The 23,897-nt window shown below is 38.3% G+C and overlaps 1 protein-coding gene across 2 annotated transcripts in view; it reads right to left on the bottom strand.

The window, feature by feature from the left end:
- Positions 1-902: 902 nt before the first annotated feature.
- KREMEN1 (kringle containing transmembrane protein 1) overlaps positions 903-23,897 on the bottom strand; it is a 34,156-nt gene continuing 11,161 nt past the window's right edge. The window contains exons 2-10 of one of the 2 annotated variants that reach the window (XM_052798190.1): positions 23,209-23,371; positions 19,105-19,196; positions 12,376-12,497; positions 11,750-11,903; positions 8,127-8,459; positions 7,350-7,508; positions 5,390-5,474; positions 4,206-4,410; positions 903-3,039 (exon numbers count right to left, since the gene is read on the bottom strand). In XM_052798190.1, the coding sequence (XP_052654150.1) occupies positions 4,248-4,410; positions 5,390-5,474; positions 7,350-7,508; positions 8,127-8,459; positions 11,750-11,903; positions 12,376-12,497; positions 19,105-19,196; positions 23,209-23,371 (1,271 nt within the window). In that variant the 3' untranslated portion in view covers positions 903-3,039; positions 4,206-4,247. Of the gene's footprint in view, positions 4,411-5,389; positions 5,475-7,349; positions 7,509-8,126; positions 8,460-11,749; positions 11,904-12,375; positions 12,498-19,104; positions 19,197-23,208; positions 23,372-23,897 lie in introns of both variants that reach the window. The other variant, XM_052798189.1, reaches the window with a different exon arrangement.

Below are 23,897 nucleotides of genomic sequence, written 5' to 3'. Positions count from 1 at the left end.
GTCTGCATGAGCAATGTGATAAACCTCTTCAACATTGTACTGGCTGTAGAAAATCTGGCAGAAACAAGCCCTAACAAAGACAATGTTAATGCTTGATTGAAAAAGCAGATGACATGTTTGATGTTAAAATAGTCCTGAGAGTATATGCACATGAATTTGCAGAATCTGATGAATAGCCTAATACAATTACAAGCTAGAAATGAGATTCAAAGGAGGGAAGTGCATCTTAAAGCAATTGTTTCATCAGCATCTATTCTGCCACAAAACTGAGTCTGAGTTACCCTCTTCTCAGTGCTCTTCTATCATATATACCAATGAATTATCTTTGATTTTTTTCTATGGTTACAGTGTATAGAAAATTTATTTTTCCGAGAGTGTAAACTAACATCTTTTTTTCCCATAAAATGTTAGCAAGATACAAGCATAATATGCTGTATTAAATAATGCATTTCCTATACATATATAAATATATATATTACTATGATAACATATCACACATACTTTTAAATAACACAGTCTCTATTTCCCCCCAACATAACAATATTAAGAAAAAAGTACATATAAAATCATTTAGTCAACAAACTAAACTAGTTTTAAATGTAGATTTTGAATTAGGGAAGCCACTTGTCCATCTGACCCCCTTCCACCTGAGGTCCACGTATACTGTCGGCTATTGTAACTGACATGCTTCATAAAGTAAGGAGGCAGTCTCACAAATTGCTACGGTGGCAGTGCCAGCATAAGTACTTACTGCCCCTGCTTCTGGGGCAGACAACTGTCTTTTTCCTATGACTTATTGTCCACTTAGCTGTGTTAGCGCACCTTCTCTGTGCAACCACCCAATAAACAAGATCAGAGAACTCATGTCTGTTAAAAGTAACTCAGGGAAGAAAAAGCAATGGTAATTTTTAACCTGATCAGTTTATTGCACCACCACACAGCCGGTCATACCAACACAACAGAGTGAGGAAGGGACCAGAGCAGGGGCTGGAATGTGTGCATATGAGGAGGCAGCTCCTCATGATGGTTTTGTTGTCAGAACAGTTGCTTTTGAAATTGTGGCCAATGTCACATTTGCAGCCTGTCCAGCCTGTTGAGGGAACTGCTAGGTAGGAGGTCAGAAAGCCATTCAGATACAATTCCAAACAAATGCTGCTTCTGCAGTTATTTTCAATTTGTTGAAGAAAATGCTGTAAACACTAACATCCTGAGGTGTCCGTGCCCTCCAGCTGTCAGTACTCAGCTGCTAGTGTCATAGGGGCGTTTCTGTATGTCGAATCATGGGGGATTACAACAGTTGTGCGTGTCAGACTTCCCTTCTTTCTCTCCCAAACCCTTATAGCAAAGATCATAAAGTGCTATGTTAATGGATACCATATATGTTGGCCATATACCACCATACCAGTGAAGTGTTTGTACTAGGAGTGCAAGTGACCACACCACATTTCGAAAAAATCCACAGTAGAGATCTACCTGCTCTTCATGGTCGCCAGCCTGTATATTAAGAAGTGCTATTTAAGGACCCTGTCCATGCATTTCTATCTATTGCTCTGTTTCCTAGTATTAGAGATATCTAGAATCAGACAATCTGAAAGATCTGGGTGGAACATAACAATTTCCTCTACACTTTTATCAGTGTTTTCACCTGTGCACTGTCCAATACCTTATGCTTAGTCATGTTCATTGTTGTGATGGCCAGTTAATCTGTTATAACTGCTGGTTTTATGGATCTTTCGTACAGAAATTGGATAAATATTCCCTAAGAAAGGCCCATGAAATACAATTTTATTATTTAAAAAATAGTTGAGGACCTAAGGGACCAATGCAAAACCTCAGTTTCTAAATTCTCTAGAATTTGCATTAGTAGCATCAGTCTTTGTTGTTGTTGTTTGTAATGGACTTTCTCTAATTTTACAGTGAAATGGAGAAGCTTAACAGTTCTGTATTTTTTTCCTTTTGCAGTAGGTAGAAATCAGTCATGGGGTGCTCCTGATGCTTTTTCAGTTTATCAGCATTATCTAACTGCTTTATAAATGTCCCTTTGACTGTAAACGTTTAACTGCTCAAGAACATTTGACAAGGCAAGCAAACAAAGCTTCATCACAATGTGCTCATAACTGAACTCTTAAGGATCTAGCTTTACACTCTGACTCTCTCCTCCATCTATGAGGTGGACTCTTTCCCTACACAGCATGATGCAAAATCTGACTGTTAAAAAGGCAATTTAAAAATTTTTGTTGAGTCTGAAACAGATAATGGTTTTGGTCCAACCTGATAACATATAAGAGAAAACCAGTGTATTTTACAACTTGTCCTCTCTTGATTTTAGGTGATACTGTAATTATCTTTTCCTGTATTCTTTCCAGTAGCTCATGCAAGAAAGTACTAGATGTTCCCATGATATTCCATTTTTTGATATAAACAGTTCCATAATTGCTGGCTTAGTAAAGTCTTGTCTCTGTTAAGTGTTTATGGTGGTATTGTTCAGCTGTCTCTGGCACTCATGTACGGTACATAAATGGAGCTGGAATGAATTTGATTCAGGTGAAAGACTAGATCTACAATGGCAAATAAGGCACAATTTTCATTGTTTAATTCTTAGATGCCCTATTTTTTCAAGGAAATCTATAGACCTCATGAAGGGGAGGTACTTATATGTTAAAAACAGAAGGGCAGATACTACAATGAATTTAAACTCAGTGACAATTTTCTTAATTAGTTATCTTTTGCAGATGTATTCAGTATTTGTTCTCTGACTGCAGGTCTGGTATACACAGACCATTGGTATATGTTTAAACTGATATTTATTCCTTTTGTCTTAACCAGAATTACTGTACTTTAATGGCTCTGACTGAATTTCCTCTAACTTAGTTTGAGGAGCTGCTCACTCAGTAAACTTTGCCAGTTAATTTATCAGACTTCTGTATTGTCAGTTTTTCCTAAATATCTTGCTGGTCTGGACTTGCTGAGGCTGAAAGACTCACTGTTGATCTGCGGTAGCGGGATGAGAAGTATGAGCATTGTGGGTGGACAGATATTCTACCAAAGAGAAAAAATAGTTAATGCTGACTGTTGCAATCAAAGAGAAATTATTCCACAGATCAGAACCCCACTGATGTTTTAGTTCTTTAACAATTAAGGGCATTAATCTTAAAAATGCAGTTCAGTTTTAATTTTGCAGGCAAGGAGACACTTTTTTTTCTCACAGATAAGTATCAAGGCAACTGTTGCATATATGTTCAGATACACAGCCTGGGCTGTGTTAGGCTGTTGATAGCAGGCTACATCTTTGTAAATAGTTTAGGCTGCTGAGATCAATATGTTTAACTTCAGAGTAAGAATTTGTGTCAGCCTCACTGTTTAAAAATACAGTGGATTTACAATTTCTTTGGACAATCCTTTAAGAAGCCCTAAGCTTACATCCAGAATGAATGCAGGACTTCAGACTGGAGTACAATAGTTTTTTAAAGGATCACTGTGAATATGAACAAAATTATTATAATTATTGGTGAATGATGGATCAGACATAGTCGTTTAAAAGTCTTCATTGTTCGTGCAGACCTTGACCTGGTGAGCATTACTCCATCGAAACTCAAATTTGCAACTGAAACTCCATAGAGTGTTTGCCTGCTGAATTTGATTTGATTTTTATTTGTACATCTCTGCTTGTAGAAACAGAAAATGTAGAAACAGCAGAGCACTGTGCAACCAGGCTGATAGTTTCTCAAAGTCTTTGACTCCCATTTTACTGTACAGTACCATTTAGACATGTTTACATTAAGGCCAATAAGCTCTGCTTGCTGTGGCAGCTGAACAGGTTATCAGTAGCTACCTCTGTCTTCAGCCTTGAGAATAAAGGGACTAAAGTATCCTGATATAATACAGTGATACAGGAAAGCAGGACAGAAGAAGTCCTCAACCTGCAGATACTTGTTCAATTACTTTTGGCAGGTGTACAGGACATTTTGAATTTTACAGGTTTTTACATGTATTTCAAGTGCATTGGTTTAAAGGCAGTAATTAACAGCACTACAGATTTGATGAGCACCAGATGCTTCAAAACTATTGCCACAATTAAATCTGTTGTCACTAGTATACCCAAGAGAACAGCAGATAGGCAAAATCACCCAAAGGGCTTTAGAAATTGTCTTTTTGGAAAACAAGTATGAGATTGGGAGGAAAAAAAAGGATTATTCCCAAGTCACCTGGATTTTAAGAAGATTGATTCTTGTAAAATAAAAGACACTTCAGTTTCCCACTAGTGGGTTGCAATCATCTTGTTGACTTCGAAGCTTTTTCTTGAAGATGGATATCGATGTGGATGGCTGGTAAAATATACTCCAGATCTCGCCAGCAGTAGTAACCTCGCTGGAATCTTCTGTTTCAGTTGCAGATGGTATCTGATGGGATCTAGGAAACAAGTGTTCATTCACTGTAAGTGTTAAGGTGCTTGGGAAGATGCTGTTATTAGTATGTCTGCATTACTGCTACACTGGTAAAGCTAGCAGCTTCCACTACATCTGTGACACCTTTTCTTTCTACTTGCTGCACAGTTATGTAGGTTTTTGGTTGTTTCTTGACCAAATGAAGAGTTAGCAGTTCTGTTGCTGGAATAGTTGCTACCCTAATGAAAGCAGTGACATTAAGCTACGAAGTCTGTATATATTCTATTACTAATTGTTATTAATATACATTAATTTCCTTGTATATTTAAGCCTGTTTGTGGTACATAAATACAATATTCAACATTTATGATTTGTTGAGAACTCACCCATCAATTCGTTCAATGAGTGTCCATCTAGAGGACACAAAAATTACTTAGTATAAGTGTAGAGAACTATAGTAATAAAATGTTGGTTTTAATAGGCAAAAAAAAAATATACTGGTTAAGTGTCACACCATACTACAGTTTTCATTTTTTTGATTCTTTTTTGAACTATTTTCAATATTTCAGTAAAAGAAAGTAAGAATTAACTAGCCTATATCTAACTTTTTTCCCAGTTCCCCGATCTGGGATAAGGTTTTAATTTTTTTCCCACAAAGTATTATCACAATTTGACTTCTTCCCAGTGCTAGATGTCTGATTACATTTTCATCTTTGCTATATAACATCACTTAGTATGAGAAACCTTTTTATTCCTTAAAATACAAATCTTGTCAAAACAAGGCCAAAAGACACGTTCTGGCAGCAAGTGCTATCCTAACAGACTGGAAAAGTTAAAAAATGTGCTTATTTAGTATCTCTTATGAGGATACAAATATGTAACATGTAACTTGGTTTTGCATATGACTAATCTGACAATATCAGAAGACAGAGAAATGAATTGTACCAGGTTTGGTACAGAGCTGAGATGTCAGTTCTCCAGGGACAGTTTTGCTCCGTACTCACCTCATGGTAATGTGGAGAAATATCTTTGCTATTATGGCTGTAATACTTAGGATGAGCAGTGCTGTGAGACTATATATTGTCCACTCTGTAAAAGAGAAGAGAGGGAGAGGGGAAGAGAGGAGAGGAGAGGAGAGGTGGGGAGGGGAGGGGAGGGGAGGAGAGAGGGGAGGGAGAGGAGGAGCTCTCAGTACATTCATTTATGTACGGTTTTTAAAGTAAGAATATTGCACAAAAGAAACAAATAGCCTTCTGATGCTTTATTCAAAACTAATTTGAAGATACCTTAAACCTTTAAGTATGTTCTGTAAAGACTCGTGGAAACTGTGTAACTCTCAGAACTGGTTTTTCCCGTGCAGGACTGCTCCCTACGAAATTGAAAGTTGGGAAAATCCAAAGCATATACCAGTAAATTAGTATCTAGGAAAGGAATCAAAACTCACTCACAGGAAAAGTTAAAAGCAACTAAACAACATACTAGAATATATGCTACCAGTAGTAACTCTATGCAAGGAGATGGCCTAGTTTTATATCCGTAGTTATGTAAGTAATCACTAAATATGGGGGGTTTTTTCCTTTCTAGAGTCTACTGAGACAGGTGATCAGTATTTGTGGTCTGCTATTTTATTACCTTGCACTGAAGGCTCTTGGTCATTGTATTTTATATTTCAATTTAGTTCTGGTTGTACCAGCAAGTCAAGCAGGACTTAAAGAACAGCTTTACACATTGTAACATTTGAGCTATTTAAGAGACTGGGGCTTGAAGGGAGCTGATCTCTAAATGATTAGATCACCTTTTCATTTGGACTTCCATAATCTTGCAGAGGGAGGCTACAACATGTCAAGATGGGAAAAGGGATGGCACTAGAATGTAACTCTGACATACTTAGCACGCTGAACAGCCTTGCAAGGACCTTGAATTATTTGAACTGAATAAAGCCCATCACCTCCAGAAGTCCTGAAGCTCAAAGGAGCAAAAAAAGGAAGCGTAAGTTCTCTCCCACCCAATGCCCCTTCCTCAAAGCATTGACTGTTCATGATGACTTTTAACAGTTTTCTCATAACTGCATAAAATCCAAGGGTGCAGTTTCATCTTAGGTCAGTATGCCCAAGCTAGTTTAACACTAGGCAGCTTAAATGTAGCTGTGGTAACTCAGGCACTAGCCTGGGCCTAGTGCCAGAATATCTGCCCAGAATCCTAGGCATGTTCTGCAGCCTAGCTAGTTTGGGTATATGCAGCTCATGTGCAGTCATGTCCTTAAACACTTCAGGTTTGGAATGCAGACAGCTTCAGGACTACAGAACTATGAGAGTGTCCATAGTGTGATTTGAGGCCCAGCTTCAACAACATGTAAAAGTGAATGCCCAGGGCAGTTTAAAGATAGGAGGGAACCAATAGTGATATTCACCAAGACTGCCTTTCCAGTCTTCAGTTATTTACAACTCAACGATTTCTTGAATGAAGTGATGTCTTGAAGGTGAGTTGTAGACACATGACAGTTCTCAGTGTCCTCTCCCCTGCACCCATTAACTTGCTTCATCCTTGTCTATCCCTCTTTGTATTATTGCTGTAGATTTTGTGAATTGGGATAACTGGGATGCATCCAGCATTCAGGTTCTTTGAGACTCTACAAAAGCTTGCTCTTTTTTCAGCACCTTTTGCCACCTCTATGGTATGCACTGGTGACTGAAGCTGATTCTAGTAAGGAAGCTGCTCTGACTCACATCTTATTCTGTTGTGCTTTCATTCTCAAGGACTCACCATCTTCGCACTACTTCTAACTGATTTATGCTGAGAAGTGAGTCCTGAAAGGTAATCACAGTAGCAGTTAATGAAAATTCATCTATTAGTAAGAGGCACAGTGGATCAGATAATGTGGAGGAGGAGGCAAAGGAAATAGTGACTCTATATTGTGCCTTGGCAAAATGTTTTTCCTGTTTCCACATTTTCTTGTAATATTACCAGGCATGGAGCTACTAGGATGACTTGGGCTGGTTGTGATAACATAAAGTATCTTTGATGACCGGGCTGCATTGATGCTGAGATTTGCTTGTTCATTTATCTTCTCCGAAAGGGTCTGATTCATTGGAATCTTCTTTTGATGCACATTGTCCTTCACAGCTGAAAACATAATAGTATGATTACAATAACAATTTCTTAAGAGGTGTAACTGGACTTTATTTTGTGCTTGTAAACAGACATGTGCTGCTCTCTAGTTTACTTAAGAGAACTCCAATAATCAAATTTTGTCTGATGCCACAAAAAGCCTGTACTTCACCAAGTTGGGGTTCTCAGAATTTTTCTGGAAGCTAATTGTTCATCCTAACAGTAGGTATAACTCAAGGACTAAAATGTTTTCTCCTGATGACTTTCTATCTGAGTGGAATAGACTGTTGGAAATAGCCAAGATGAATTAAGATGCAGAGGGACTACTGGGGTTTTGTTTTGTTTCAGCTTTGTCATTTTCCAATCTGTTTTGACACGCAGGTATGTATAGGATTGAATTTTTGAAAAATCTAAATTTTGCTGTTTGTGACATAGCTGACTGGAATGTTCCAAATTGAGAGAAAGTTTAGCGAAGCTTTTACCCACTGAGCAGTGGCAACAAGATAGGTGAAACACCTGTAGACATGAGAGTTAAATTACTTGCTCTTTTTTTGCCACCTCAGAAATATCCTGTGTGATTTAAATGCTTTAACGGCTCATTGAAAGGTAGACACAGCAAAGTTAGCCTCTTACCTCTATATCTGATAGCAAATCCCTGGGCTTGATTGATTTCATCTGAGAAAAAGTACAAAATGACAAAATCCAAAGAGATATTAAAGGTGTGGGGAGGCCGATTCTTGCCATTAAAACGAGCTAGAACGTGATAGGTATAGCCATCCAGCAATTCCACCATATCTGTAGCATCTTTGATTTCAAAAAGAGCAAAGCTGAAGTGGATTCGAGATGCTCCTGGAACTTGTATGGTCCAGTAACAGACTTTGCCTGTGCCATATGTGTCAGGAAAATCTGGGGAATAGATCACAGCTGTAGCAGAAGTGTAATTCCCTCCACAGGCACCAATAAGGGCTGTGAAAAGAAGAGGAGGGGGAGAAAATTGAAAAAAAATAAGAGGTTATACATCCATTATGCACAGCTTTAGCACTCTGTAGATTCTAATACTCAAATGTGACTTGAAGGTACAGCCTTGCTACCCCAGCAGGATGCACCATCTCTCAGATTGGTATTCTTTACCTTCCACAGCACTGGGAGCACAGCTATTATGTTGTGTTTGCTTGGGATACACTCCCTTGTATGTAACCGTGTACCCTTTCCCGCATCCCTGCAGGAACAGGATGAAATCACTGATTCAGGGACTTCTACTCCATCCCCATCAGACAGGCAGGCAAGTGGATTAGTGACTGTAACTCTCACTGTTGAATTATTGAAGTTCCTTCACAGCCTCATCAAATTGAAAAAAACAAAGCTTCACAAAATAGCTGAGGTTGGAAGGGACCCCTGGAGATTGTCTAGTCCAATCCCCCTGCTCAAAGCAGGAGACATTGTCTTGTTGCTTTTTGAGTCTCCAAGGATGGAGACTCCACAACCTCTCTGGGCAACATGTTCCAGTATCACCCTCACCATAAAAAAAGCTTTTCCTTATGTTTAAATGGATTTTCCTGTATTTCAGTTTGTGCCTGCTGCCTCTTTTCACTAAATAACACTGAGGAGAGTCTGGCTTCATCTTTACACCCTCCCATCAGTTACTTATACAAATTGAAAAGGTCCCCCTGAGCCTTCTTATCTCAAGGCTAAACAATCCAGGATCTCTCAGCCTCTCCTTGTATGAATGATGCTGTAATTCCTGAATCACCTTTGTGGCCATTTATATGTGCTTTTTAAGCATCCGGTCTTTTGATCTTGTCCAAATATTGTTTGACCTTACCTTCACTAAGTAAATTGAAAAAGATCGTGTTATGAAGTCTAAAGAAAATCTTTTAGATTTGGTGCTATCTTTTATATTCAAAACAAGTACACACCCAGTAAATCTTTGTATTCTTTGACAACTGTCCAGATTCCCAGTGCAAACTTATTTACCAATGAATCCAGAGAGAAACTCAAATGCCAGCCAACTGACTTGATGCATATCTATATGTACACATATATAATTTTTAAAATATATTGTATATAGGTATATATGCATATATATATATATGTATTTTTATATATCCCCTAAACCCACAATATTTTATATATATTATATAATAATGTATTTCATGACAGAACTGGTTGGATCAGAGTTACTATGCCCCCATGTCATAGGCTGAAGGACTGAAGAATCAAAGTAGAATTATTTTCTCTGAGAGCTTAATTAAAGCCCTGTAATAGAGACCTGTGAGAATGGAAATAAAGGAAGTGAAGTGTTTGGAAGTGTCTCAGTTTTCACAGGCCTCTGAGAAAGAGGTTTAATAAATACAAATTAAGAGGGAGCTGGAGGAATGAGAATAAGAAGTAGCATGTGTCTGCCAGAAAAATCACGTGAAAACATTTCTCTTTTTCTGGAGCAAGGCCTGATCATAGCCTGAGCAAACCTAATATTTCAGTGCCACATTATAGAGGAACTGAAAGAATATGAAAGAAGAAGAATAGAAAGAAGGTGAAAGACCCCACAGAGGTACTAAGGCCCATAGAGGAATTTGTGTTTGGCATTTACTCCATGCTAACAGAGCTGGTAATCTAATCAAATAGATAGAATTGTTTGAATAGATAGAATAGAATAAATTGATAGAATTGAAATGTGTCATTGAGGTATCAAATTTCCTCTTTGTAAATGGCTTATAGGTACTGTTATATTTGGCTGTGCTGTTTGCAATTACTGAATTGCAAGATATTCTTCAAACCAGCAATATTAACTAAGAATGCCAATGACTATTGCTCCACAGATGCCTAACAAAGTAGAGCATTGCCCCACATGGAATGGAAATGCTCTCCCTCTCTCATTTCCTTCTAGAGCTGGCAGAGTTCTGTGTTGTGGGTCTGAATGTTACACTTTAGGCCATGATAGTAGCACATAAACACATAAAGTTAATGGGGGTCGGTGGGTGGTGGTGGTGTACAGGGATCGGGGTGAAGGTTCTGGAGATATGACAATCTGGAAAAAAGGAATGAGGCGAGCAGGTGTTGCTCATCAGCAAAAGAAAACAGGTGGCAGTTACTAGGATGACCTCTCCTACCTGGCCATAGCTCTCTCCCTTGCTGTTTACCAGAAAAGACACGGCAGGTCCTCAGGGTAACATCTTGCTAAGCCCTCAGCCATTCCAGAAGAGGAAAGCTACAAAGGAAGCCTCTACCCATGGAGGATTTGGGAGGCCAAGAGCAGAAGGAACCAGAAGATGCTGCAGTGTGAAGCTACAGGCTAGCTCAGCACTGAAAGCAACATGCAACTCTGGTGCTTCTTTTCATATCTTGGGGAGAATTTGGAAGTGAGCAGACTAATTCCTGTCTCAACTGAAATGTCTTTCTGTCTCACTAGCTGGCAATCAGAGTTTTAGATTAAGGAGATGGGAAGTCTGGTTGTGTGTTCAGAAGGTGGAAGATGATGCCGCCTTTAGTTCCAGAAAGTTTGTAACTTGGCTTAAAAGCTAGCTTCTACATCAGGGGCAGTTGAGATCTGAGAAGCAACAATGTATCGGTGCATACTGTGAATTTTTCCAGTACTCTTGGCTATACTGGGAGCCTGTACTGCAGCCAGACAACTGGGTACTCATACCATCAACCTGTGAGGTTACACAGCTGGCACTGGTATGCATACTGAAAAGTTAAGAGTAGAAAGGAGGATTTCTATGTATAAGAAATTATGAAATCAGCGATGGTCATAATAGCAACCTAACTTGTTTGTACTTTTGCGGTACACTCCTCTGTCTCAATTCTACTGCACTACTTTGTTTTGTGTTAACTGGGTTATAGCAAGTCTTGTCTGGTTTAATAAAAAAACCCAAGTTGGTGTAGATTGAAACCTTATTTGAGGTGCCTCACTTAATCATATATCTACTCTCTGGTAAGATCGGTTCTGAAGGAGTCTTTCTGTGACATGCTGTTTGCGATGGCCAAGTTAGTACCATTTGTGGGGAAGTAAGAGACAATCTCTGGAGCATGAGTCAGTTGCCTGAGCAGGCATCATTTCTTGGAAAAGCTATTTCACATTATTAATGGATGTGAATTTTATGCAGAAATGGAAAGCCGCTTTATTTTATACTAAATTTAGGTGTTTTGCTGTTTTGTGTGCAACACTTCTCATTGCATTTAAACCCTTTTTTCCTAACTTGCTGAATATTTGAGGCCTCTCCTTTGGGAAAAACTGAGCCTGTTTCAATACTTACTGTCAAAAAGAATGACTCTGCCATCCCCACCGCAAGGCTGAGTATGGTCTCCAAAGCAAACACTGTTGCATTCTGTACTGGCTGCCTCCCCGTATCTCCAGTAGTCAGGATTATTTCCACAGAAACAAGCATAACCTGATTCCATGCCTGCAAACTTTGACAACAAAGATGCATAAGGAAGGGAGGGATAATATATGAAGGAGTGACAGCAAGAGGGTGTATGAGCAAGAAAGCTGGCAGCAGAATATGTGTGTTTTGGAGAAGAATGATTAGTCAGAGGTCAGAGGTCCCACCACAAACTGTTTTTGTTTGAGCTGTCAGGATGCTACTTAAGATTAGCGAGAAAGATGGAATGGAGGAGGGCAATTAGGGCACCCTATCACTCATAACTGCAGTAAGCAAGCATACTTTCTCCTGGCATCCTGGCATTATTAATTGGTTTGCTCAGATTGCTCTGGATGCAGAGAGAGGGCTAGGTCCCCTGGAGTGGGAGTGAGACCTTAGACCACCTAAAAGTAAAAAAAAAGAAGGGGGCGGGGGGGGAGAGAAATATAACAGAGAGCTCTAGGTATATTGCCATCTTTTGTCTCTGAAAACATTTTGTAAATGTATGTCAAAGAAATCACCTTAAATTGTTGACTTCGGCAGGAACTGATGCATGTTTGGATAGTAAGTTTATTGGAAGTCTCGCTGGTGCCAGTCAAAGGTGGCTCTCCATGGTCCTTGTAACACCCTAGATTACCCGGCACTGGCAAGAACAACAGACAACAGTCATTCCAAAGGTGTGCCTGGAAACACCCAAGACACAGACCACTTTATGCACTACCTGGTTATTAAGCAGGTGTCTATATGTTCTTGTCTTGATTTCACAGTATGGGAAATGTTACTCTATGCTAGATCCTTGTCATATTTTCCAAACATGCCCAGAGATAAATGACAGGTGGTGAAACAGCATCGTACGTTCTTAGCATATACCTGCAATACTCTGTAGTTGATTTCTGTAAGCTGCAGTAATATAGACAAGATAAATACCTGGTTCATTTCTCCTGATAGAGTCAATTAAAATAAAAAGGTATTAAGTGGGGTCAGAGGTTTTCTGGGTTTTTTTGACTATGATCATGCATAATCTAACAATGTAAATTAAACACCGTGATTTCTGGCTGGTCTTCAAAACAATGACGTTCTGGAAGTTTTCTAAACAGGGTATTTGAGGAAGGGAAACTAAACTGTTTTAGGATGGAGTTTGGCAAGTTTTATGGGAGGGACTATATATAGGGGAATTTCCTAATATTTAAAACTTGAATTCTGATATGAATTCAAAGTGTCGTATTTTATAGTATGTACAAACGGACTCAAAATGAGCAATATTACTTTTTTAAAGAACCATCTATTTATACTGTATTAATACAATGTTTCAAGGCTCCTTGGTCACTATGGGAGGTCAGAAAGTGTTTTCCCCCTTCAGTGCATAATTTGTCCTCTGTTTTTGTTTTGTTTTGTTTTTGCACTTTTCATCAAAGTACTGGAATTTAGCCATGACTAGTAGAGAGAGGATGTGGGGTACAATATAGTGCTGTGCTATTGGCATAAAATTATCCCTTGCCTAGTTGTCGTATCTGCTCACATACTTGGAATTAAATCTATTACCAGCTCTGTGGTCAGATAATTTTTATCCCTGTGCCAGATTGACAAGGATTATTTTTTGTCCACCTAACCTCCACAGCTCTGTATAACATGTGATGCGGTCAGAGAACTGTATGAGAATTTTACTTACTCAGTCATTTGTTATTTCAGTACCCAGTAAACTCTGAACTCTCTCTTGCTAACATCTTGTGGCACAGCACTGTTTCAGGTTTTTGACTTACCAATAGGTTTTTTGGGGGGGGAAATGCTGGGTTTGCGGTTTTGCAGCCTCTGATGCCTGATAGCATGTGGATTAACTGTTTCGGGGCTCCTTTTGGGGCTCCTTTTGAACTAGCCATCTCTTGTACAGGGGGCCCTTTTCTCTATCAGATAATCTGTGTGTTAGTAAACTGCTTCTATATTATTCTATGTATATTCCTATAAATACAATAGGAATGCAATGACACTTTTTGTACTGAGCAGTCTTGTACAGTAGTCCTGAAAGTATCTCTTCACTGGATACTGGAAGGCCCATTTCTGGGATTTCTTATACATGTCCATGTGCAGCAGCCATTGAAATAATGCCTTGAATTCAGAACTTCTATTTTTCTAATTCTAACAAAGATGGTCTCATCCCTATTCCTTTGGAATATTATATACTGAGCTTGTAAACTGATGTCAGCTTACCGTTAAAATCATCCTGACATCTGGAACAGTTAACAGGTCTGTCTGAGAACTTGCTCCCAGACTTAGGCTATGTTGCCTATGGCAGCTTCCTTATTTTGAGGAAGAGGGTTAGCGTATCTATTAGTGACCAGCAAATATACTGGCATGTATATGATTATACTCTCAAGGAGGATGATTCTAGCATTACAAAGAAGAACTAATGAAGTTGGGAAGAAAATTCAAGTATGTATATTTTTTGAATAATTAGATAATGTTGCTTCAAATATTATTCATAAAATAATTTTGTTTTCTAAGAATGATACAATTTCAATTATAAATGCTTGCATGAAGTTGTGGCTTTGATATGTCCTGCAGCAACATGCATGTAAGTACTGAGAGTTCAAGTTACAGCCTGATTTAACATACCTTTGGAAATCCCCATTTGCAGCCCCACCCCAGCTGAGTACAGCTGGGCAGATAACTCTTGGTGAGCTGAGTTTTTTGTACAGTGCATGATTTCACTGCCCTGAAAAAGCTTCCTAGTTAACTAACCTAGCTCATTTTCCTAGGACACCTGGGATTTCCTAAAAACACTTTTTTTTTTTTTCAAAGTAGCTTTATTAGTGAGACCCTTCAATCTTGTCTCTAGAGGATTAGTACTTCAGTATGTTCCATGCTAAGAAACCAGACTGAGCAATTTGAAAACTTCTTACATTTTGCAACTAAACCAAGCATAGCATTTGGGTATATCCTAAAGCTAGTTAGTCTCTTCGGTGTCCCAGCAGTATTTTAATGTCCTCGTTATCTATCTAGCAAACAAAATTAGTGTCATTTGATTGGGAATAAACAGGAGAAGCATCAATCTAGCCCAATAGTGAACAGTAATTTCCATGCCAGTGCCCAGCTCTTCAAATTACTTTGGTATCAAATCAACAAACTACATGAGCCCAAGGATATATGCTCAGCTACAAGCACTTTAGTAGTCCCACAACAAATATATGATTAAATGCTCTTCTGAACTGGGACAACACACACACAAAAAAATTGCTCCTGTACAAGCATATATGATTTTGATATTCCAGTTCTTCACATGGCTACTGATGGGCTGGTCCTAAACCTAAGACACCACTGAGTTGCTACTGAAGGGTAATCAGAGTACATAGTATAAGCATAATAGTAGAGGGGCGATGTTTGTAATCTGAGTTGGAGAAGATCTAATTGGCAAACACTGCTTTTATATCAGATCCACAGTGATCACAAATTACTGCTTTTTCAACAATATTTTTAGTATATTAGAATAATATGCTCCTCATTCACACTATATTAAACTGAATCAGGATGTGTGCATAGGGAGCCACTCAACATAAAGCTAAAACAAGACAGTGTACATTTATGTATGTGGAGCAGCTCTGTAGAAAAGGCCCTGGAGGTCCTGATAGACAGGGAGCTGAACATGAGCCAGTTGTGTGCTGGGCAGAAAAGGCAGCCAACAGGCCTGTATTAGATTGTTCCTCTACTCAGCACTTTTTAGGACCACATCAAGACTACTATGTCCAGTTTTGGGCCCACCAGTGCAAGAACAAGACATTGACTGACTGGAGTGAGTTTGGCAGAGAGCCAAGATGCTCAGAGGAGATGCAGCCTCTGAGAAGAGGGTGAGGGATTTGGGCTTGTTCAGCCTGCAGAAGAGAAAGCCTCAGGGGTACTCCCTAGCAGCTTTGCAACACTGACATGGAGGCTGTCACAACGATGGAGCCAGGGTCTTCACAGTGATGCATTTTGGACAAGAGGTAAGGAGCTTAAGTTGAAACATGAGATGTTCAGACTGGATGTAAGGAAAATCTTTTCACCATGCTGGCAGTCAAGCACGGGAACAAGGGCCCAGAGAGGGAGCACACTCTGTGTCCCTGGAGGCTGTCATGGCCTGACTGGATAAACTTGGTCTAATCTGACAAACTGAGTAACTTGGTCTGACCTCAGAGCTGGCCCTGCTTTGAGCAGGAGGCTGGACTAGATGACAGCCTTCCAACCTAGGGTACCCTACAACCCTATGTGTATGTATAAAACTATATATATATGTATGTACATATATATAAAGCAATGAAGAATCAAAAGTATTTCTAGATAGGTAGTGACTGTTTAGTTACTCTGACCTTTAAAAATTACCAACATATTATTTTGCCTTAATTTGCTCTTAACGTTTAGCCTACTAAAGAAGCTTGGCAAAAATGAGGTAGTCAATATTCTGTGATTACTGTTCATGCTGATCAGTGATGTCTTACTGTTACATTGTCTTCACCCATTTGTATCTATTTGTTCTCTTGTGCTTAAAAGGCTATCTCTTTTGTGCAAGCATGCTATTTTTCTTTTAAGCAGCATCTGACATAATGAGGTCCTGGCAAACACCAGAGCTTCTGCATATTACAGGTTAAGGTACATATATTAAAACATGGAATTCATCCTTTCGAGCTCAAACCCATGTTCCAGCTATGCTCACCTAGCTGTCCTTCAAAAGCCTCCTAGCTTTTTGCAATGGTAGTATGCAGCAGTATATTTCAGTCAAATTTATTACATGACATATATGCACACAGGAAATATGATTTCAGTAATGAAATCTGTTTATGGTAAGAGACTCAAGTGGGCCATAAATATGGAGATGCAATTAAGTGGAACAGTAAGACTTTCTTTTACCTTTGGGGAGCGTAAGTTGTTACTTCTTTTGAATTTCAACCTAACCTCATTAACAAAGAGAGCAATGTGAGAGACTGAAAGAGTTAATGTCTCAAACATTGTGGTGGGGCAAGTTCTGCTTAAAGACAAACCCTGCACAGCAAGGAACCAAGGTGAAAAGCCCATCAGCTCAGACATCAGCAACAGGAGGGGGAGGGCATGCTGGAAGGTGCGCAGCTCCCTGTTCTGATAAGCTGTTCTGATACAAAGATCAAACAATGGCAGTGTCTGCAGGGAAGAAGTTACTCCACATCATTGTAATAAAAAATTCTTAACTGTAGATTCTTAATTATTGTTACAGTGAATCATTGCATGCAAATCTCTCTAGGCAATCAAGATGCTTCATGTTGTTGGCATTGTAGTGGTATTATGTGGGTATAGTTTATAGGTAAATTATGCTCCAGATACTTGCCTTTTTGAGTAGTAAATATAATTATGGAAAAGAAGCTTATATAAAACAATTTTTTTACTTCTCTAAAAATTTCAAATAGGATTTCTTTACACAATTTTTTCCTGTTCCATCTCAAAACTCAGTTTTGTATTATGCACTTCACAAGTTGGTTTTGATGGTCCTATGATTTAGCATCATGCTTACTGAAAACAGAAAATCTGGTAAAGAATAAAAGTTATTTTATACTTACACAGTTTCATAAACCATGAGGTTTGTATTAAGACTTGGATGGGCTTGCAATGTACAGTTTGTTCTAAATTGCTGCAATTCCTTTTTCTGGTATCCAGTTTCAGTGCAATGCTTGAAGCAGCTGCTACTGGTCAAAAGGACATTTTGCAAATATAAGTCTGGATTATCTGTGCAAGTAAGTGTCCAAGTTTAAATACTCTGCTCCCCACCACAGAGAAAATGAGTGAGGCTGGTTTTAAAAGAATCCTTTGTGTAGAACAAATGGAGTGGAGAGAATTTGCCATTCAGCTTTTTTACTGGTGCCATATCCAGAGAATTTGTTAACATCTGTGGTCTTTAAAGAAAATGCAAATTCTTTCATTGTAGACCAAGATAAATTTCTTAATTAGGAGGGTCATGTTTCCTAAATAAGACCTGGTATATTAGAAAAATGAGTAAGATGTCCTCTGAACAATGAGTATCAGACCATTGAATGATTTTGTGTTATTTAAATTAGACTCCTTTATCTGTATTTAAGTCTAGGTAAAAGTCACCTGACTTAAGGTCACACTTATGCATTTGTTTGCCTAGGCTGAAGATGTGAATCTCTCGCTCACATTCATAAAGAAAGAAAACTGTGGACAAAGTAAAAAATCACTTTAGAACCATTTTTCTTTGTTTGGTTTTGTTTTCTTAACTTCAAGTGAGAAATGTATTTCTTCTAATCAAAAGTATGCCTATGTAAGGACAACTGCTCTGATGCTTAACAGGATGCACGTAAGTTATCCCTTAGAAATAAGAGAGTACTTGCACAGAAGTTAGGAAAGCAAGTAAAGGCATTAATGATTAGACTTAATAAAATGTGTAGTTATGGTTGCTTGTTAACAAGCAAAACTGGAATATCTTTTTAATATTTAGGCATATTTTAAAGAATGTGATTTTTAGGAGTTTATCCTGCAGCATTCAGGAATGAAAATTTTGGAACACACTGACATGAATCATGACAAAACCTCCACATTTTGGACAAGGTAAATAATATATAATACATTAAAAATATTTAATACCGGAAGGAAGCTTCAGGTGAATAGCTTGTGAATTATATGTTAAAAAAAAATCAAACAAAGTCCAGTTTGTGGTTTCACAGCAATGCTAAGTATATGCACCTGCAAGGATAGAATTCTAGCCCAGAGCTCCCACATACCAAACAAATAGCCATGTTTTCTCTATGTCCTCTCATACTGTCTTTATTTCTTCCAAGCAATTCTGTGCATGATGTGTTATACACATTGAACTATTGCTATCCATTTTACAAGCTAATTGCAAATGATGGGCACATATGTACCTTGTAAAAAAAGTAATTAATAATTTCCTATTCATTTTTGTCCTGTAGATTTTAATAAATAAATTACATATTTCTATGGATTCAAAAAACTAGCAGTACTTCATAAGTTTTTAGTGATTCTCTGTCTGGTATTATTTGTAAATAATATAATCCGGTAATTCTGAGATGAGATGAGAAGGATAGCAATGGAGGAATGATTCAGTAAGCTTGTCATTAACTCTAGAGACCTGTTTAAAATACTGCTTAGTCTGCAAATGAAAATAAGCTGATTTGCCTTATCCTAGTTTCTGTTTGAAAGTCACTACCCATTGTTGTATAACTGCCAATCACTGTTCAACAGAGATGCAGGCCTAAAAAACTGCATGGTGCTCTTACTTCGGCAGGATGGAATCTCACAGTATTTCCAATATATTCCATCCTCATGCTCTGCAATGTAGCACCAGGGGCTGACATCTCCATCAGGGTTCCTGAAAGAGAAAAATAGAGAGAGTGAGTGAAAAGTCATCAAATATTTTAAAAAAACGACATAAAAATAAATCTTATTAAGCTTCAGTATCATCATTATTTTTGCTCTAATACCTATTGAATATTTAACCCATTGGATTTGTATACCAAGAAAAATGCCAAAGTGGCCAGGAAGTTCAGATAACTTTGGTTATTACAGTACACAGCAAGCATAAATTGCTAGTAATGTCTAAAACATAACTTCTTTTTTCTTTAAGTCTAAAAGGTACAGAGGTACTTCTGGACAGTACTGACAGAGAGGAAGATTTTCAGCCACATATCCTGCATACAGGTTCTTTAGACTCCTGAACTTAATTTTTGCCTTGGTACAAAATAGTCCAGACTCCAACTTTCTGTATGTACGATGACAAAAACATTTATCCGATAAAGTCTTCTGGGAAAGACTGAGGTCTTTTCTTCCCCTTCAGTAAAGCTGAATAAATCTGTTCAAGGGATCTGATATATTGATAGATGCGATAATTCCTTATGTGTCCATGATTATTCTTTGCTGTTGTGTAGCATCATTTACAAATGCATACCTAATTAGTCATTAGGTTATTTAAAGTTTTTTCTATGTACACTTTGAAAAACTATTCACATTGGTAAGAAAATAAATTGTTATTTTGGACAGTCAGGTTGAACTATGACCTTTACTTATAACTAGGGCCAACTGCAATCTTTTTATCATGTACTTTGACATGAACTCTAATAATGACACTCCCCTACATTGAAGTGTCAGTTCAGTTGCACATTGTCATTGGGGCATATTAACAACTCTTTGTGGGAGAACGCTTGGGGATGGTTTTTGGTCAAATAACAGAATGCTGAAGACAACTGGTGAGTTGAGTTCAATTTAGCTGACTAAAATGCTGCTAGTTAGGCTTTCAAACAGACTAGTAAAAGTAGTGGATGAGGAAAGCCTAAGACCGGTGTGCTAGGAATTTAGGTGTAAAGGCAGTGGCTAAAGAAAGTAGAAGACTCATATCAAGGAAATCTTGTACTCGAAATAACACAATTTTCCTTGTTTTCACAGTTACAGGAAATTTTGGGTTTACACCTGCACGACGCAAATCAGGTATCTGTACTTGAATCATGGTAATGGCACTCCAGACATGAATGCCTTAAAATGCAAAGAAATTGCAGACAAATGTGATTAAGGTCTTTAGAAATCTTTGCCTTGAACCTCAAAAGCGCATACAGTTAGAAAACAATTGAGTGTCGTTCAAAATCTCCAAAAACTTCAGTCTGCATAATTTTGTTATGGCTGAAATGAGGTTTAGTGGAACACTATGAGGCATTCCCATCTTAACAGGGCATCTTGCAGTAAACAAAATATTCCAAGTAAGGACCACCCATGGAGAGATAACATGCTTCTGATTAATGCTTTAAGTGTAAAATTGGATTATTCAAATGCTGTCCCTAAAATTGAGCCTCAAAGTAATGTATTATGCCTTAAAAAAGCCTTGTGAGATACGTGTTGCCTCAGAGAACGGAAGATCAACTTGCCCATAGTCACCAAGCAAATGAATGGCAGAGAAAGAGCTAAAACAGCAGTATCTTCACTCACAAGGCCTCAAAAAGATTTGCATGCTAAAGATATGCTCTGACATTCTTAAAACAGTGACTTTCCAAGCTTTTTTTCAACAGAATGTGAAGTTAAAAAGCATCCGTTCGTTAGGATCATTATTTCATACACCGTTGAGAATATTCCTGAGCCAAGTGATATAGCATAAGGAAGGAAATGGCTAGCCTTCCAGTCAAACTCCATCTCAAAGAGGATAATCTAACACCTAGCAGATTGAGATTAAAAAGCCGTATTTGGTAATCAAGTCATTTCTCAGGCTTACATACCAGATTATGGGCTTCTTGCTCCTTGTAACACTTACCAAATTCTCATTTGTTAAGGAAAGTGAGACTCTAGTAAGGATGACTTGAATGCCTGGATAAACATTCAGTTTGTTATGCACATTTTTGTATAGCTTGTACATGTTTTGCTTTGTACTAACCTAAGTATTAGCCAGAGATGACTGCCAAAAGTAAGACCCTGTAGATACAGTCTTCTTAGGATATTGCCACACAGCAACAATCAAAACTATGTTCTTGATTCTGCTATTTGTATCAGAGATAATTCAGTGGCCACTAGCTTTTTTATAGCTCCACATTAGTATGCATAATGAGAGACACAGCTCTCTACAAGTCATGAAAATTGTTACACATTTGGTGGTGTTGGGCTGAGGGAGGCTGTGAAGTTGGTGTGAAATGGTTTTGATGGGAAGACAGTCCTTCTAGTGTTCACATGCCAATCTGACACTAGACAGCTTGATGGGTTTATTTGGTTTCCAGGCCATTTTCTAAAGAGAATGCTCAACTTCTATGGAGTTTTTCTGGTAGGTAGTGTATTTTTCTTTGCTCCTGTAAGATGCTGAACTGGTTCAAAAGAGAGTCAATTCAGAACTTGGCATTCTCCTTCTACAGCTGAAAACAGTCCCCTGGTGCAACACATTGAACAGTGTTATTTTGAAGCACTGCTGCAGCCACTGGAAAACATCCCGAGTAAGTCTTTTTCCTCCCTGTCCTTCACCCTGTTCTTCAATGAGAAATATCCTCCTGAGTCATCAAATACTCTGGAAATGCCACTGACTCCTTTCAATGTGCTCATCTGTCTGCTTCATGTCACAAGACCTCTTTTGTGTGCTTTCTTACTTACTCTCCATTAACTGGCTGTCTCTGTGTGTCATATTTTCTTGAATGACCGTTTCTGATTAAGTATGGAAAAGTTCTTGGATCAAGAACCAGGAGCCTATGTTTATGACATAGCAGTTGTGCTGAACTCCTGCATATTAATTTTGCCTCATTTATCCTGATTTATATTGCTTACAGTGAAATGATTTCAACATGAAGGTGGCAAGTGTATAAGCTCTACCCTAGAAAGTCTATAACCTGTTAAGTAAAAGCATCTTCCAGGAGAATTGAGGTGTGTTTGAACCTTCTCACGAAGGAGACATTAGAGCTTTTCTTGCTATGCCCTCGGTAACTCAATTCTTAATCTCTTGGTTTAAACATCTTTGTCCCCATTACCCAGTGAGTAAGAGACACCACTCAACGTTATATGCATCCTAGATGAGCTGATGAGTATCACTGTTCAAGGAATGTATCTACCAGGTTATTCCCTACCTATTTCCATAGCAAGTATAGACGGGCATAAAAACTTAGCTGGTCAGTCCTGCAAAGGCAGAAGTGCATGTAACTTCCAGATGTACAACATCAAGCAGTTAAATGTTGCAAGCTGAAAAGAGCCTGCAGAGCCTAAACATCCCTGAACTTAGGTTCTTATGTGGCTCCTAAATTCTGAAGTTCTTATTTAAGTTTTGTTCAAGTTCTATCCATAGATATGAAGGTCTTCTCTAGAAGGCAAGGAAATGAAAGAGGATCTGCCATGGTTTAAGCTGGTATAGTAACCACTGACAGCAGAGCTTCTGAATTCCAATGACAACTCGTAAGTAACTGAACAGCTTATGCTATGCTCACTGAGAATTTTTAGTGACTACATTAACTTTCATTAGCACAAACCTCGGAAACATAGTATATAACAGAACCAGGCTTGTGGGTGAGGATAAAAACCATAATGTTCCAGAGACTTCTACAGTCATTCACTAGTGCATCTGTACTTCTGACTTGGATCAATTTTTTTATCTCCACCTTTTCATTTAAGCAATCTCTAGTCTTTCTCTGTCAGGCCAAATTACAGATTGGATATATGATATGGACTTCGGGTGAGAGCTGGGTTGAAAAAGTTATTCTACTGATGGTGCTTGTAGATCCAGGGTACTGATTACAGGATAAAACAAAACCTGTTAGATATCCATGGTTCTGACATTCTTCAGTGTATGACAGGAAGTTTCCTAATTTTGTATCAACTGTTTAAAGTAACACTGGGCATATAGGCAATGTTAGCAGCAATGAGATATTGCTTACCTGCAGTAGTTATGCTCTCCAAGCCCTCCCTCCCCATTGGGATATTTCAAAGTATTATAAGGATGCTCAAAGGTCTCATTCCAAAAAAGACAAGGTTTCCCTGCATATTGGGAGGTCTGGTTCTGAGTGCCACGATAGTCAGCCCCATTTGCTGTATAACATTCTGGGAAGAAATGGAAATGGAAAAAGAGAAAGAATGTATGTAGATTTAGTGTTTGGTTGTTCTTCCCTCACCCTCCACCCTGTCCCCAAGAGACCATGTTTCCTTTCACTAACATGTTTCCTGCATTGTTTAGGGAACTAAAGATGTTGTATGGGATTTAAGTTTCCTCTCAGAATCAAGCATCTATGGAAGAGATTATGATTTCATTACTTTACCAAACAATGTATAAGACAGGTCTGAAGAGCGGTGAATAAAATTAACATGCATTTTCTGAATAAGCATACTACATTTTTTACTGTTTTCCCCATGTTTTTACTCATTAGGATGAGTAAAACATCTGTAACTTGTTAATTTTCCAAAAATGAAATTAGATGATGTTATCAGTCTGCCACTTACAGCATACTACCCAAAATCTCATGCCAGTTTAACTAAAGTTGTGAATATCTGTACTTTATGAAGTGAAAGATTTTGTAGGCATGGATCTTGCAAAATTTACATCCTGATTTAGAAAAATTCCTAGGCATTT

Source organism: Harpia harpyja, chromosome 9, assembly GCF_026419915.1.
Source record: "Harpia harpyja isolate bHarHar1 chromosome 9, bHarHar1 primary haplotype, whole genome shotgun sequence".
Lineage (NCBI taxonomy): Eukaryota > Metazoa > Chordata > Aves > Accipitriformes > Accipitridae > Harpia > Harpia harpyja.
This window is presented reverse-complemented; position numbering and strand designations above follow the sequence as displayed.